This window comes from Condylura cristata, unplaced genomic scaffold (genome assembly GCF_000260355.1).
Source record: "Condylura cristata isolate star-nosed mole 26May11 unplaced genomic scaffold, ConCri1.0 scaffold00034, whole genome shotgun sequence".
Taxonomy (NCBI): Eukaryota; Metazoa; Chordata; class Mammalia; order Eulipotyphla; family Talpidae; genus Condylura; species Condylura cristata.
The window spans coordinates 9,797,783-9,813,254 of NW_004567135.1; the positions used below are offsets into that span (position 1 = coordinate 9,797,783).

The 15,472-nt window shown below is 49.1% G+C and overlaps 1 protein-coding gene across 2 annotated transcripts; it reads left to right on the plus strand.

Annotated features, from left to right (window-relative positions):
* The first annotated feature begins 6 nt into the window (after positions 1-6).
* FBXL14 (F-box and leucine-rich repeat protein 14) lies at positions 7-7,275 on the plus strand. Of its 2 annotated transcripts, XM_012732626.1 has the most exons (2): positions 132-1,475; positions 7,103-7,275. In XM_012732626.1, the coding sequence occupies exons 1-2, from the start codon at positions 324-326 to the stop codon at positions 7,112-7,114; spliced, it is 1,164 nt and encodes a 387-aa protein (XP_012588080.1). In that variant the 5' UTR covers positions 132-323; the 3' UTR covers positions 7,115-7,275. The 2 variants fall into 2 exon arrangements, with proteins under 2 accessions (XP_004692885.1, XP_012588080.1); XM_004692828.2 differs by lacking the exon at positions 7,103-7,275 and having other exon boundaries at positions 7-2,134.
* The last annotated feature ends 8,197 nt before the right edge of the window (positions 7,276-15,472 follow it).

The window sequence follows — 15,472 nt, forward strand, 5'->3', positions numbered from 1 at the left end:
GCCCCGAGGCGGCGGCGGCCCGGCGGCGCTCCGGGAGTGAGCGGGAGGGCGCCTTCCCCGCCCGGGATGTGAGGACCGAGCGGAGCCCGGGGCGGGGGGAGGGAAGGGAAGGGAGGCCGAGCCGGCAGGAAGGAAGGAAGGACGGACGGACCAGGAGGAGGAGCGGCGGAGGCGGCCGGAGCCGGAAGGCGGGGAGGGGCCGTCCGTTGGGCCCGAGGCGGCGGCGGCGGCGGCCGGGGCGAACCGCTCTCGTCGCCTCCCGGGGCAGGAGCTGCGGGGCCCGCGCCTCCTCCCCCCGGCGCCGCGGAGGGGGGAGGAGGAAGATGGAGACCCACATCTCGTGCTTGTTCCCCGAGCTGCTGGCCATGATCTTCGGCTACCTGGACGTCCGGGACAAGGGGCGCGCGGCGCAGGTGTGCACGGCCTGGCGGGACGCCGCCTACCACAAGTCGGTGTGGCGGGGGGTGGAGGCCAAGCTGCACCTGCGCCGGGCCAACCCGTCGCTGTTCCCCAGCCTGCAGGCCCGGGGCATCCGCCGGGTGCAGATCCTGAGCCTTCGCCGCAGCCTCAGCTACGTGATCCAGGGCATGGCCAACATCGAGAGCCTCAACCTAAGCGGCTGTTACAACCTCACCGACAACGGGCTGGGCCACGCGTTTGTGCAGGAGATCGGCTCCCTGCGCGCCCTCAACCTGAGCCTCTGCAAGCAGATCACGGACAGCAGCCTGGGCCGCATCGCCCAGTACCTCAAGGGCCTGGAGGTGCTGGAGCTGGGGGGCTGCAGCAACATCACCAACACCGGTCTCCTGCTTATCGCCTGGGGCCTGCAGCGCCTCAAGAGCCTTAATCTCCGCAGCTGCCGCCACCTCTCAGACGTGGGCATCGGGCACCTGGCCGGCATGACGCGCAGCGCGGCCGAGGGCTGCCTGGGCCTCGAGCAGCTCACCCTGCAGGACTGCCAGAAGCTCACGGATCTTTCTCTAAAGCACATCTCCCGGGGGCTGACGGGCCTGAGGCTCCTCAACCTCAGCTTCTGCGGGGGCATCTCGGACGCAGGCCTCCTGCACCTGTCGCACATGGGCAGCCTACGCAGCCTTAACCTGCGCTCCTGCGACAACATCAGTGACACGGGCATCATGCATCTGGCCATGGGCAGTCTGCGCCTCTCGGGGCTGGATGTGTCGTTCTGTGACAAAGTGGGGGATCAGAGTCTGGCGTACATAGCCCAGGGGCTGGACGGCCTGAAGTCCCTCTCCCTCTGCTCCTGCCACATCAGCGATGATGGCATCAACCGCATGGTGCGGCAGATGCACGGGCTGCGTACGCTCAACATCGGACAGTGCGTGCGCATCACCGACAAGGGCCTGGAGCTGATTGCTGAGCACCTGAGCCAGCTCACTGGCATAGACCTGTACGGCTGTACCCGAATCACCAAGCGTGGCCTGGAGCGCATCACGCAGCTGCCCTGCCTCAAGGTACTCAACCTGGGACTCTGGCAGATGACGGACAGTGAGAAGGTCAGGTGAGGGCGGCAGTACCAGCTCCCCTTGTCCTGCCCTGTTCATCCTCCCTCCACCACCGCAGCCCCCCCTCACTCCACACGCACACGTATACACAGACCATGGCAGGGGATGAGACGGGGGAGTGACAGGCCTCGGGTTCCTTTTCTCCTGTCTCCCCAGCACCCTGGCCCACCACATGCCCTTCTCATTGTATCTGGGGGTCCCCCTGCTACCCCCCCTGTACTCCCCTCTTTCTCCCTGAGAATGGAGAGTGACTCGGCTGCTCACCCACCAGCTCTGCAGGGGGCCGGAGGGCTGACCTACTGTATCCCCACTGCGTGGTTTAAACCGCGGTGGGGTGGGGAGTGGCGAGTCCTTTCAGCCGTGGGTAGTTGGGGAAAATGTCTGCCTTCGCTTAAGCTTTCATTTGAATACTGTGATCTGGTTTTTATTTTGAAATATATAAAAAGCAAACCCAACTACAAAGGCCTTTTCACCTTTCTTCCACTTTGTAACTAATCCCAGTCTCTTCTCCTTTTACAGAAAACCCTGCTATTGATGCTCATTTCATTTTTATTGTCTTTCTCCTCTTTAAATTTTTTTGATGAAATTTAAAATCATGGTCCCTTTTTTTCTGCTGAATATATTCTATATATTATATATATATAAATTATATATATATATACATAAATGTCTGGCTACCTCGTTTTAGTTTACTTTTTTTTCTCTGAAGCCCTGGAATTCTACAAGAGAGCTATTTTGAGACCGAAGCATTTTTGTGCCTAGACTGGAAAGATGCCCACTGGGTTTGTCCATCTTCTTCGTTTTGGCTTCTTCCCAAACCCCATCCGTCCAGTGTGCCCCCTCCACATTCTGGCTATGATTTTCCTTTTCTCCTTGTCCATGGGGATTTGGGGACCCAGTGGTGTCCCTAAATGTTGACTTAATTTATAGCACAAATGTGTGGGAGGAAATGAGAGTTGAACTGTTTTTTGTTTGTTTGTTTGTTTGAGATGCAGGCTGTGTCTTGAAAGTGCTTATTATATATGCAAATTCTGCCCTACCCTCACCCTCTTCCAAGTTTCCCCAAAAAGGTCACACGGCGAGGCTTCCTGTCGGGAGCAGAGGAGAGAGCTGGCCTGCAGCGCCCCTGGGGCTGCAATGTGAAGGGGAGGAGACTGAAATTCATGTCTTATCTCTGTTCTGTTAATAAAGTGGGAGTTTGTGGGTTTTAAAATTTTCTGTTTCTAAATGGAGGAATAGATGACTTTTATTTGGTCGGGGTTGGGACTTGTGGCTTTAAAAAGAATTGCTTTTGAGTAGGATGTATATTTCTGTTGGATTTTTGTTTATTTTTTTAGAATCCTCCACAGCAACATGTGAGACCATGGAGTTAAAGAAACCCAGAGACCTTTATCAATTAATTGTACTGTTTGTGAATTTGTATAAATAATAACAAAGATCCTCTTAAAACGTTTATATTCTTACAGTAAAAGGTTAAACTGATATTTATATAATAAAAGAGGAAATATGAAGTATGTTTTTGAAAAAAAAAAAAAAAAACAAAAAACAAAAACCTTGTATCTGTGAGTTATTTTTAAGGCCCTGTGTTGGGTGCATGCCAGAGCAGGAGGTGCTGTTTGTGTGCTCCTCGAGGAATCAAGGTGTAGAGCTCGGTGCATCCTATGTGGTACGAGAGCAAGCTCATGGTTAACCATTTATTCTGTGTACAGTTTACTGCTGACATCTTAATGTTTGTTTCTAGAAATGTGACTAGCCTGGCGATTTCTATCATTTCTTGGTTTTAAACTGTCAACAACATGGAAATTGCAAGAAATTGAACAAAATGAAACTTTTTTTTAAAAACCGGATTTGTAAGAGTCACAATTTCCCCAGGGTGGCCAATTTTTCTTTGGGTGGAAATGAGATCCAGGGGTACTACTGAAAAAGTGGGTCATGAGGTGTGGAAGTGGGGGAGAAAGAAGGGTTTCTCTCCCCTGAGTGGGTGTGGGGAGGATGCGGATGAAGGGCGGAGGGACCCGGAGCCATTGTTAGGAAAGTTAAAAGAGCGCAGTCCCCGCTGCTGGTCCCCGCTGCCTCCGCCGGCTCAGTCATGCATACTGGATCTCACAGTGCGAGTGGGGTCCCAGTGGCAAGCTGGAGGGCAGTTCAACCCCTCTTTTTAGCATTCTCCTCCAGGCCCGGCTGTGTTTAAGTGCTTTCCTGGGGGCGGGGAGGCTGGCCCTGCTCTGGCACATTTGCATTTTAAGCATTTCCAGTGCTGAAGCTGGCCACTCGACCCACTCCTGGAGGGTGCTCAGGCCGAATTCCGGGCAGATAAACGAATACCAACAATTCCAGCCCAAAGTCCCCTTCGGCAGACAACAGCTAACCTGACACCCCGTGGCCTGGCTACGGAAAGGGAAGAGCGTACAAGTTGCAACGGTGCAGTAACTCGCCTTCCCGGCTTCACACGGACCTTTCGTCGTCGTTGCTGAGTTTTGTCTTTTGTTTCAGCAAAAAACACTTGCTCCTAGCAAAAGCTGATGGAGAGTAGTTACTTTACTGGACCGCACTACCTTTTTCTAGGAAGAGAGCTAGAACCCACGTTTCTCCTGGGTAAGATTGTTTTGTAAAATTTCCAGGCTTTCTGCTGGAGCATATCACAAAAGCTGCATTGTTCCTTTTTGGAGAGCAATCACAATTGGGTCTAATTGAGCCTGACACTAGATCCATCTTCCTTTTCTTTGGGGAAGGCGTGGATCTCTTTCTTCCCTCTTAGGTTACAGTGCTTATTGCCCGGGGAAAAAAAAAGAAAAGTGTGAACCCTCGTAAGAAATAGGGACTTTGAATTAGGGGCAGTTTTCTGATCAAGCATTTGACCCTACCACATAAGGAGCTTACCCAGGCTATAGGTTTCTGGAGTGTTCCTCCGTGAGACTGCGTGGCTGTGCAGATTCAGCCAATGAAAATGGGAGGACTCCTAAGTCTTGGGCTCTGTGCTCAAACACCCTTCGTCTTACAGCCCAAAGTAATAACTGCCAGTGGTAACCAGAAGGGATTTCTGCTTTTTTTTTTTTAACTTTGAAGATCAAATATAAGTGTGACTAAAGGTTGGTAAATTCATGTCTAAACACTAAAATCATGGGCCTGCTGGCCTCGTTCCTGAATGAGCAGTATTTGGAAAAGGTGAATAAACCACATTCATCAGTCAAGGTGAGCTGCCGATCTCTCAACCTTTTGGGACGGAAAGAAAGGAGTGTGTGTTAACCTGCAGTGTGCTTTGCCTGGTGCTTCTAAATTTCTCTTTTAGTCCTCCAAGCAACCCGCTAAAACAGGTGTCCTGTTGTCCAGAAAGGCATACCACTTGCCTTAATTCACCCAGCCTCTAATCGAGGGCAGCCAGGACGCACACCAGGTCCGGATGTGGAAGTCCAGCTTCTGAAGCTCTAGAAGGTTCAGTTACTGATCACACCCTCGTTCCCAATAAGGTGACCTCACAGGTTGAATACACTATGAACAAGCTCTTGCCACAGCGTACAGCTTTGAAGGGAATATAGGTGAGCTCCGTTTCCACACAGCTACAGTAGGACTGGGAAGAAATGCCTTTCAAGACTACACAGCACTAAAGAAAATGAATTGATACATATTTTGTGGGTGGTACCAATCTTTAGGGCAGTTTTTAGAATCACAGGAAAAAAAAAAAAAACCAACAACATTGCTTCCTAATGTGTGCTGAAATGTCAGAGTTAACAAACCAAACAGGAGCTTGCAAGCGCGATCATCTAGAAGTAATAAACCTCGATAGGAACAATTTGGAGAGCAGTCCAATCGAAACAGCAGAACAATTTGAAAAGGACTCCACCTGCATACCTGTTTTTTAGACGCCCTTTCATCTCTGTCCAGAAAAGACTAACTGCAGGGGTGGGGTTCAGTCTCTGCAGCCTGGGAGGACCATGATAGGCCTTCGGTTAACTAGAGGGCTGAGCTGAGCATTGTTGCATAATTCTCCTTGCTATGGACTCCTTCCTGCTGAATTCCTCTGTCCCAGGCAGAGGGGGGCGGGGGGAGGGGGGTGCTGCTTGATTTATTCCACATTTGGCAACAGCAACAAGGATGCTGGCCTAACTTACAGTACATCCTTAATAGTTAAGCAAACTCGAACTGATCATAGTCTCTCATGATTCATATCAACAAATCCTCAAAAAGCAAATGTCCCTTTACACTGGAGTTTCTTTCTAAAGGTAAGGCCCTCTTAAATAAGGGTGTAGGCTACGTAGATTAAGTCATGTCTGTCCTGGTGCTTCCCTGCAGTGGTTACTAGGTAGAGGGGTGGTCTTAGAATATAACTAAAGCTGCGCTTTTGACTTAGAGCATTTGAAAAGGAGGGTGACCCCAAGGACCACTGTGCTTCCGAAGAGTAAGAACCTCTTGATTAAAAGATCAGATTTGTAAAACCACCAAACCCTCCCCAGCTTCTGAAAGCCAGTCCTCTTTTCCCAGCCCCTGGTAAAGGAGAGCTTGGGCCTCAGCTCTCAGCTGCTCTGCTATAGAAATGGGCCCTGAGTCAGTCCTCAGGGTATGCCTCTGTTATCTTGCTCTTCCCTGCATCAGACATCACTCCCTCTTAAAAGTTAATTCCATCCCTTTCGCAGAGGTCAACACCTAGATTTCATGTTAAGTAAACCCCTGAGGAGACAGAAGGAGTAGTAGGCTTTTGGATGCAATAATGTAGATCAGGGGTGAAGAGGAGGATTAAAAATTGGAAGCTAGGGGCCTCCTTGGTGGTGTAACAGGTAAAAGAGCAGCACTATGAAGCTACCTCAAGCCACTGCAGCTCAAGTTCGATTCTGGCCAGGGAGCTGGCCCACACGGCACAGCACAACTCTCCTGTCTTGCCCGCTGCTCCCCTCAGTAGTATATTTCAGTCAATCCGCCTGTCCTTTCCCAACTCTGTCTCTGGTGAACCCACCCCCGCCCCCCATCTCTGGCCTGTACCCAGCTCTTGTGTGGGTAAGTAAATAAATCTTAAAAAAAAAAAAATCAGAAGCCAAATTCAAAACTAAGCTCAAGCTTATGCATGAGCCACACATTTATGTCATTGTTGTCAACGTACTTGTTCAGATTTTAGGTAGTGACTTAACAGTTTTTGAGATGTGAACGTTGTCAAGCAGATGAGACATTCATATTTGGATCAACATCAGCTATTAAGAGAATTGGGCCCTCCCTGGAGGAACAGTGGATTAAGACGCAGCACTGTGAAGCTCTCTGCAGCCACTGCAGCACGAGTTTAATCCCCTACCAGGGAGCTGACCCGCCCGCTGCTCCCCTCAGCAGTGGATTTCATCAGTCTGCCTGTTCTGCTCCCCACTCTGTCTCTGGTGAATCCTCTCACCACCCCTGCACTTCTGTCCTGTACCCCAGTTCTTGTATGCATAAATAAATAAATATTTTTTAAAAATAACAATGTATTGAAGGTAAATATATAGCTGGACTAAAAGCATATACTCGGCTCTTGAATAGAAAAATGGGTATTTCTAGACAAATGGTGACTATGAGTGTCCACGAATGGTCAGTTTCAGTCTTTTCCTCTTTTCCAGGGAATGCTCTGATTTTGCCTGGTGGAGCCGCCGGTACCAATCCAGAACACTGGGTAGCATGTAGCACCGAGTCTTCCCATTAAGGTGCAAGAGAATGTAAGCTCGAATCGTAACTATGAAGCACTAGCATGGGGTATGTTAAGCACCCCACCCCCCAAATAAAACAAAAATAGAAGTGGAATTCCTCTGCTTACTATTTGTTATCCTAGAAAAGGACATGTTTTCTGTTAAAAATAAGACACATTCTTACTATCATCACTCTTCTTTGCTTTTCTTTGTGACAGTGTAAAGCAACGAGTCTTAACTGTGCGGAAGAACAAGGTCTTCTGGTAGGATGGTGTTAGGCACATGAATGTGTCTGCTAGGGAATTTAGTCCTAACACAGTATTCACTTTCTCTTGTTTCAAAACCTTGGTTTTCCCAAATTTGGCACATATTGTACCTTTAATTCTGTAAGTGGGAAAAGAGGAATTAGTATCAGAATGGACTAACGACCATAAAAAGTGAGCAATACACAGGCAGCTGTTCGATCTTTCCCGAAACTCAGCAAGGCACCCTCCCCACCCTTCCAGAATGGGACTGAGCGAGAACATTTCCTTTCCCAGGGAGTAAAGCAAAAAAACACCCAAATACTAAAAGTTACTACTGTTTAATAAGCATTAAATTAACACAAACTTAGATATGTCTTGCAAGAAGCTGAAAAGCTAGGCAAGTTGGGAAATGGGCTTCAGAGCACCTTGAGCCAGTCCCCAAAACACTACTTTGTTACAAATCACAGATGTGAAGCGCACACACCGGAAGTCAGAAGTAGGTGCTCCTGATAGCCTTAAAGCTGAGAATTTAGACACATTTAACACTGCTTCAAGTATCTGTCGCACCATCCTTTCAACGTAGTAGAATCGCACTACCAAGAAACACTAGCTATTTCCCTCGGAGGATAAAAAGGCTTGACTTCACAGATGTTTTAGTTGCAAATCCCTCTTGTCCAGAAAGAGGAGAGGGGTCTAATTTGTTAATATCAGGCACCCTCTTACGTTCATCACTCCTCAATTTACGTAATCCACACTCCAGAAGGATCAGGCCTGCCACACAGCTGTCTGTCAATAATTCCTCCTCCTAGTGTGGATACAGGATCCGACAACTGGACTGTAGGAAACAGCTCTTTGAGACTAGGTTAATTTTTTATGAGCAGTGTGGAATTGGAAAGCATTGTTTTCCTCAGCTAAAAAGAACATGAAAATATTGATTACAAATGCCCCTAGTATGTTTCCTTAGGAAATCTTTACCCCCAAGTGGTACATTTACTTGCTTCCATTTTGCTTGTTGAGTTGCTCCTCAATAAGGAGTAACCAAAGACCTTAGTCCTGATCGTCTTTAGATTCTTTAGTAAACTCACCGAGACTAAAATTGGACAGACAGTAAAAGTAAGGGAGAAATCATGACAGATAAGACTCTCAAATCTTTAAAATTCTTAGATGGAAGAAAAACTCATTAGTGCCTTTCATTCTGCCTTTCATGTTTTAAACGTGAGCTACATAACTCAAAAGCCCAATGCTGTGAACTACGAAAGAAAAAAAAAAAAAAGACCAGCAGGTACCTGTTACCTGTTACGTGAACGGTGTTAATGCCGTTTCTAGCTCTTCTGGTTCATTTCAGAGGCATCACATTGAGACTCTTGGAGCAATTTGTGGAAACTGGCCCCATGGTGTGAAAGGGATCAAGCTTGGAGTTTGCTGTTGTGTGGAGCAGAGTATTTGCAGAGCCGGGTACATGGACTGGTGCTTCCCAACCTGGCTGGCGCTGTGCACTTGAGCCAGATGCCTTCCCTCCTCTCCTCTCCACCCCCCCACCATCATACAAGTCAAGGCGACAATCAGGACAGTGTGACCCAGAGGAAGCAGCTGGCCCATCTTTCTCCCACAACACGCAACAGCCTGATTTTCAACGGAATCCTCACGAGAGGCGCTGCGCAAGCTCACTGTAGCAAGTACTACACAGGATTTAGCAGCCAATCCCCTCACTGCTGTTTACTTTCAGAAATAAAAAACGTCCAAGTTAGGAGACAGGAGTCCAGCACTCTTACTTTCCCCAAAGGTGTGAATGTGTTGGGGGGGCGCGGTGGTGGGGATCATTTCTGTCTCCTCTGGATTGCTCCTTGACTTCCCAGAAGACAAGAACAAAACAAGAACTCTCCCCACCACCCCCACATTAGCGATGCTCCCTGCTGGGGTCTACACCAGTACCAGAGGCAGCTTATCTCAAGTTTAAGGTGACTTTAGGATTCACCAAAAGGCAGAAAAGTAAGTATGTGAGTGTGAGCGTGCAAACCCGCTGGGCCCTCGGCGCGGAGGCGGGCTGGTGCCTCGCAGCCTGCAAGCCCTTTCTTCTGTCGGCAGGCGGCAGCATTGTCTGCGAGTTGGAGGCCATCTCCAGTGGGAAACCAGGGTCCTCCCCCTCGGACAATGGCCTCTGGTTACCTTCTCACTCACCCTGACCCCCTCAAAGAAGAACTTCTCTACCCCCCAAAGTTCCCCCCAGGGTGTGAGAGTTACCATATAGGATTCTCACTTTACCAAAATGAATAAATTGAATTTTAAACTGTGGGTGAAGCAAGAACCCCAGGGCTGGGCACTCTGTTTGGGGAGCAAGATAACCTTCACCTAAGCACTCTGCATCAGGGAAAATTTACAATCGTATGTGGAGATAATATTTTTAACAGCAACAATCAAAATGCTAGCATTTTTTTTTTAAATTTCACAAAAGAAATGATCCACTTGTCTGTGATGAAAAGTTTCAGAACTTCTGAAGAAAAACGAAAACATTTAACATTTTTTAGAAGTCTCTAACTCTTTCATTTTAAAAATGAGTCTCTTTCCTGCCCAGATGAAGACATTTTACAAAAGAGTGCCTATGTTTATTATTAAAAGATGATCATTTTGCATAGATGAAGATATCTTTCTAAAATTCAAGGAGTAAAAGAAACTGAACACAGGAGGCCTGATAGCGAGGTAAAGCTGCTCAAATACCTGAGTCCTTCTTCTGAGCTGACCTGGTGCAATGCTAGTGCTGTCACCGTCGGGGACGGGAAGGCAGGCGAGGCCTCGGAACCGAAGCGTGGGCTGAGGGCAGCTGGTGGCGGTTCTGAGTGAAAGAACGCAAGGGAGAGGGTGGGTGTCCCGTGGCTGCTGCAACCACGCTGTGCGCTCAGTGAGGAGGCCCAGCTTATTAGCTCTATGAAAGGGGTAGTTTTCTATTAGAGAAATATGCTTGAAGGGAAAGTCCTGGAACTCAGGACATGAAGCAAGTTACTATTCCTGGCATCGCCACCCACAAAGGTCCTGTAAAAGCGGAGAATCGGGCCCTCCCTAGTGGCACAACAACCTGGCAGCAACCTGCTTCAGTGCGAGTTCGATCCCCGCCCCGGAGCTGACCCACATGACGTGGCAGATCTCTCCTGACCCTGCCACTGCTCCCCTCAGCTGTGGGTTTCAGTCCATCCACCTGTTCTGCTCCCCACTTTGTCTCTGGTGAATCCTCTCACCCCAACACCTCTGGCCGGTACCCCCAGTTCTGTATGCATACATAAATCTTGGAAGGCAGAGTCTCCCCAGGCCGCCTCACAGACGCCAAGGCTGAACTATGGTGCTGTTATCGACCACACAGACTGGACAGGGACGTGGGAACCCAAGGAAGGGTGAGGGTATGGGAGAAAGGAGAGAGCCCAGTTGGTCCACAGGAGGCTGAGGAAGAGACCCGAGGCCGGCTGAGGAGCCGGAACCCTAGCAGCGCACCCCACGAAACTAAGTCGGAAGGCGCCACCTATTTCACAACTATTTTCACACCTATTTCCAACTTCATGGACCCCCGCAGGACCGTGGAGGCTGCTTGCTGACTGGCAACGCCCAAGAGAGCACTCCTGCTCCAGCCCACATTTCTGAAGTCAGGCCCTTTCTCGGATCGTCTGAGTCTGATTTGAGACTAAAATGTCAACACATGGGCCAGCACACCGGCCTGACGGGAAGCTGTGACCGGATGTCAGGTGACATGCCCATGCCTAGAAAGGTCCCCAGGGACACGCAGCCCAGCCCTCGCGGCCATCCCTGCCCCGACTGATGGCTCAGGATGGTCCCGAGTCCTGCCGTTTACCTTTCCCACCTTTACAGGGAAAACAAGCCAGAACGACAGCACACAGGAGAGACACAAGCATAGGGGCTTCCCAGGGCAGGCCTCCATGCCACATCCCTCACACAGGCCCTTCGGGCAGCCCCTGGCCATCAACCCAACGTGAATCAGGTTTCTACACTCTGGCTTAGCCAAGAAGATAGAGCTGACAGCTCCAGTAATCCCAAGCAGACAGAAGCTTCTGTCAGGTAACACCCCCCTCCCTAGAGGGCAGGAAAGCACGGTCTGCAAATCCATGTGGCCTGAGTCCTAATTTGTAGCCTGGTCAGACACTGCTGCAGATTGATTGATTGATTGATTGATGCATGCATGCATGCATACAGAACTGATGCACAAGCCAGAGGTGCAGGGGCAGTGAGAGGCTTCACCAGAGACAGAGCGGGGAGCAGAACAGGCAGATCGATGAAGCACACTGCTGAGGGGAGCAGTGGGCGGGTCAGGGGAGGTCTGCTGGGCCATGTGGATCACCTCCGGGACCGGGGATTGAACTTGCACTGAAAGGTTGCAGTGCTGCATCCTAACCCTTTGTGCCACCACGGAGGGTCCCAGGGCTGCAGATTTCTTAACCTTCCTCTGCTCTCTTATCCTGCCCCCACAAAAATAAGGGTGTCCACACAGTCCTCCATTTGCCCTTTAAAGTGACCCAGCACGGCTGCTCCCTGGGTTCTTGGCTTCCTGTTGTCCCATCCATGGAGTCTGCAAAGGGCGACCCAGATGCAAGTGCCCCGTGGAAGGCAAGACACGGCCTCGAACTCGCCACCCTGCAGGTACCCGCGATCTCCTCCTCTGGGTGTCGCCTTCACGGGACGCCCCGGAGTGAAAGCCCCGTGTGCCATTCCCAGGCCTGGTAGTTCTCACTCCTGTATTCATTTGGACTTCTGCACCTGCCGGGAACTCACAGAGAAACTAAGGCAATGGTGCACAAGAGGCTGCAAACACCTCCCCACCCCTCCACTGGTGCCCCAAAACAAGCCTGTAATGCTAATCTACCCCCTCACTTGCAGCTCAACAGCTTTTCTCCTTTAAGCCTCTGATAATGGTTTTACTAAAATCCCCTTTTGATGGAAAAAAATCCCAGCTGGACATTTCAGGCCTCAGCACAATGTACAAGTCTGCAGGTCCCTTTCCCCACCTCACAAAGGGCTCTAATCAAGTGGAAAATGTGCTGGAGGCCAGAGGTTTGGGTCTGCAATTATTTTTTAAGGGATTACTAGAGAAGAATGGAGGCAGCAAGGACCTCCCCCCGCTTTGTTTTCCATTTGGTCCTGCTTTTAGACATATTGAGCCAGGAGTAGCCACCTAGCTCCCCGAGCGCCAGGGCCGCCTCTCTCGTCCTGATGGAAGGGTGTCATCTTTGAACACCATCTCTTCAAAAAGATTTAGCGTTTGGAAGCAATATGCCCATCCGATTCTGACCCCATTTAAGCCCTTATTTATAAAGCGACTATCGAACAGGCTCTGGTGTGAAGGCAGGGCACTCATTCATTAACCTCTAACCCCTGCTCTGTACGCAGAGGGGAGAGTTTGCACCCTGTCCACACACTGCTAAGATTGGGGGCATTCACTGGGGCTTCCCAGGCTTTGGAGGGCAAGGGGTCATGTTCCCAATCTTGCCAGATATCCTTCTTCTTATTTATATACACTGACCCTTCCCCTCCACGCTGAGCAAATAGCCATTGAGACTCCTAGTGCAAAATATAAGTGCTAACCATTTTATTAGCCTCTTTAGAATCTTGATTTAAAATGTAAAAGACAGAAGGGAGTCTGTCTCCTGCATACCGTGAAGACCTTCCTGATTTCATTCATACATGTGTTCACTAAAGATAAAGATAAAGGTGAACATTTTAAGTTAGCCTTAGGTTCTCATCATTCGACTTCGGCATAAAGAGACGATTCATCCCTCTAAACGAGTTAATGTTGTGTGTAAATACCCCTTAAAAAAGAAAACGGTGAGTTCCTAAGCTCAGTTTGGAACGATCAAGAATTAAACCGTTCAGCTCTAAAAGTTAGAACTCAACATATATTTTAAACTAAATACCAGGCTGAGTAATAGTTCAGGACTTCGCTTCAAAGTCCCTAAAATACCTTTGGTCAACAACAAAACAGCTACCAAGAAAACCCCAAAACAAACAAAAAAATCAACTCTGGTCTGTTTTTGTCAATATAAATGCCTCCTTGATATGTTCTGCACCATTAATTTTTCAGTTCTCCCACAGAAGAACCTTAAAGGTTCTGAGAAGTAGATGGACAGACGTTCAGTTATTACATTAATGCTTAATGCAAATATTTTAGTAGTATTTTTGCTGGCCTTCATACTTCTTTTGGCAGGTATTCGAGGAGGACGCAACCATCTCGTTTCCCTTTAAAAAAGAAAGCAAGTTTCCCTTAAAAAAAAAAAAAAAAGCCAGTGGAGTCTGCAGCCTCTCTCCACATCAAGACTGAACCACCTCTGCTGGCTATCAGCATGTTAGGACAGCTTTCTCTAGGGGTGAAAACCCTTACCCCAACTTTACATGACGATGAACTTCCTGAGAAATGTGAAGTGAGACTCTCAAGGATCAAAGACAGTGGATCATCTTTAAAGGTCAGAACAAGGTAGCCTGGCTCCTTCCACAGGCAACCCTGACTGCATCTGCCTCGGTGGCAGCGTCTGCAAGACCTTCAAGCGTCCACTCAGCGCTACAAGCTGCCCTCCATGCTGGCCGAGTCCCTCCCAGCTCAGAGCGCCTGCTGACTTCTTTTCCTCCTTGGCTGATGGCCATTCTAGTTCCCACCCCCCCACCCCACCCCGGCCAGGCCCCCGTTTAACATACTACATTCAACAAAATCTCAGTTGTTTTAGAAATCACACTCTTCCTACCCAAGTCAGTTTGGGGAAGAGTAAGAGAGCAAGCTGGAAACATTTCATAATTTGGTAAAATAGTGGATGATAACGTTTCTTGGACTTTTCAGTTCAGTTGAAAATTTTAGCACATTGGAATGTAAACATCTGTCAGATTCTCATCAGATCACAAAGTATCTTAAAGCCAACTGAAGGTCAACTTTCTTAATTTCCCAGTCAAGAAGCAAGATTAAGGCTATTACAATGAATAAGCACAAAGTATGGGTTTTTAAATTAACTGAGAAATTTTTGCTGAAGGTCTAAAGAAAGAAGGAAGTCATATTCTGAGGTTGAAATGTTATCAGTCCGTAGTTCAGTGTGTCTAACTGGCATACCTAAAATAGCTGGCAAATGCCCTTGAATCCACAAAGAGATAGGAAATATTACTTTTCCGGACTGTACGCGGTGGAGTAACCTACAGGGGCGGGGGCGGGTAAATTCTCTAGTGTTTTCTCTTGCTTTCTATAACTGAGGTCTATAGCTAACTCCTGCTTGAATCATCTCTGCTGTATCGCTTCAGGTTTCTTAAATTCTCCCAGCTCATGCATTTTCCACTGGGCACACCTGTCTCCTGGTTCACCCGACTTTTTTTTTTTAAAAGATTTATTTATTTGTGCATACAGAACTGGGGTACAGGCCAGAGATGCGGAGGGTGAGAGGATTCACCAGAGACAGAATGGGGAGCAGAACAGGCAGATGGACGAAGTACACTGCTGAGGGGAGCAGCGGGTGGGTCAGGAGAGGTCTGCCACGCCATGTGGTCACCTCCGGGGCAGGCGGGAATCGAACTCATGCGGAAGCGGCTTTAGCTTCTCAGTGCTGTGCTTTAACCCGCTGCGCCACCAGGGAGGGCCCCTCACGTGACTTTCTAAGCCGCCACCCTTATGCCTTGCAACCCCAAGTCCACAGCTGCAGACCCGGCTCTTGGCAGTGCTCTGCTCTGTGGCTCTCTCCTCCCTGTGGCTCTACCCTACAAATCTGTCCCAGCTACCCTGCAATAGCCATGGGAGTTTCCCGAATCATCCCAGCTTCTGGTGGCCGGATGAGTGATACCTGTTACTACTGTATTTGACTGGCAATCTCTACACCAGTTTTTTTTTTTAAAGATTTATTTATTTGTTCATACAGAACTGGGGGACAGGCCAGAGGCTCAGGGGCGGTGAGAGGCTTCACCAGAGACAGAGTGGGGAGCAGAACAGGCAGATCGACGAAGCACACTGCTGAGGGGAGCAGCGGGCGGGTCAGGAGAGGTCTGCCACGCCATGTGGTCACCTCCCGGGCAGGCGGGAATCGAACTCATGTGGAAG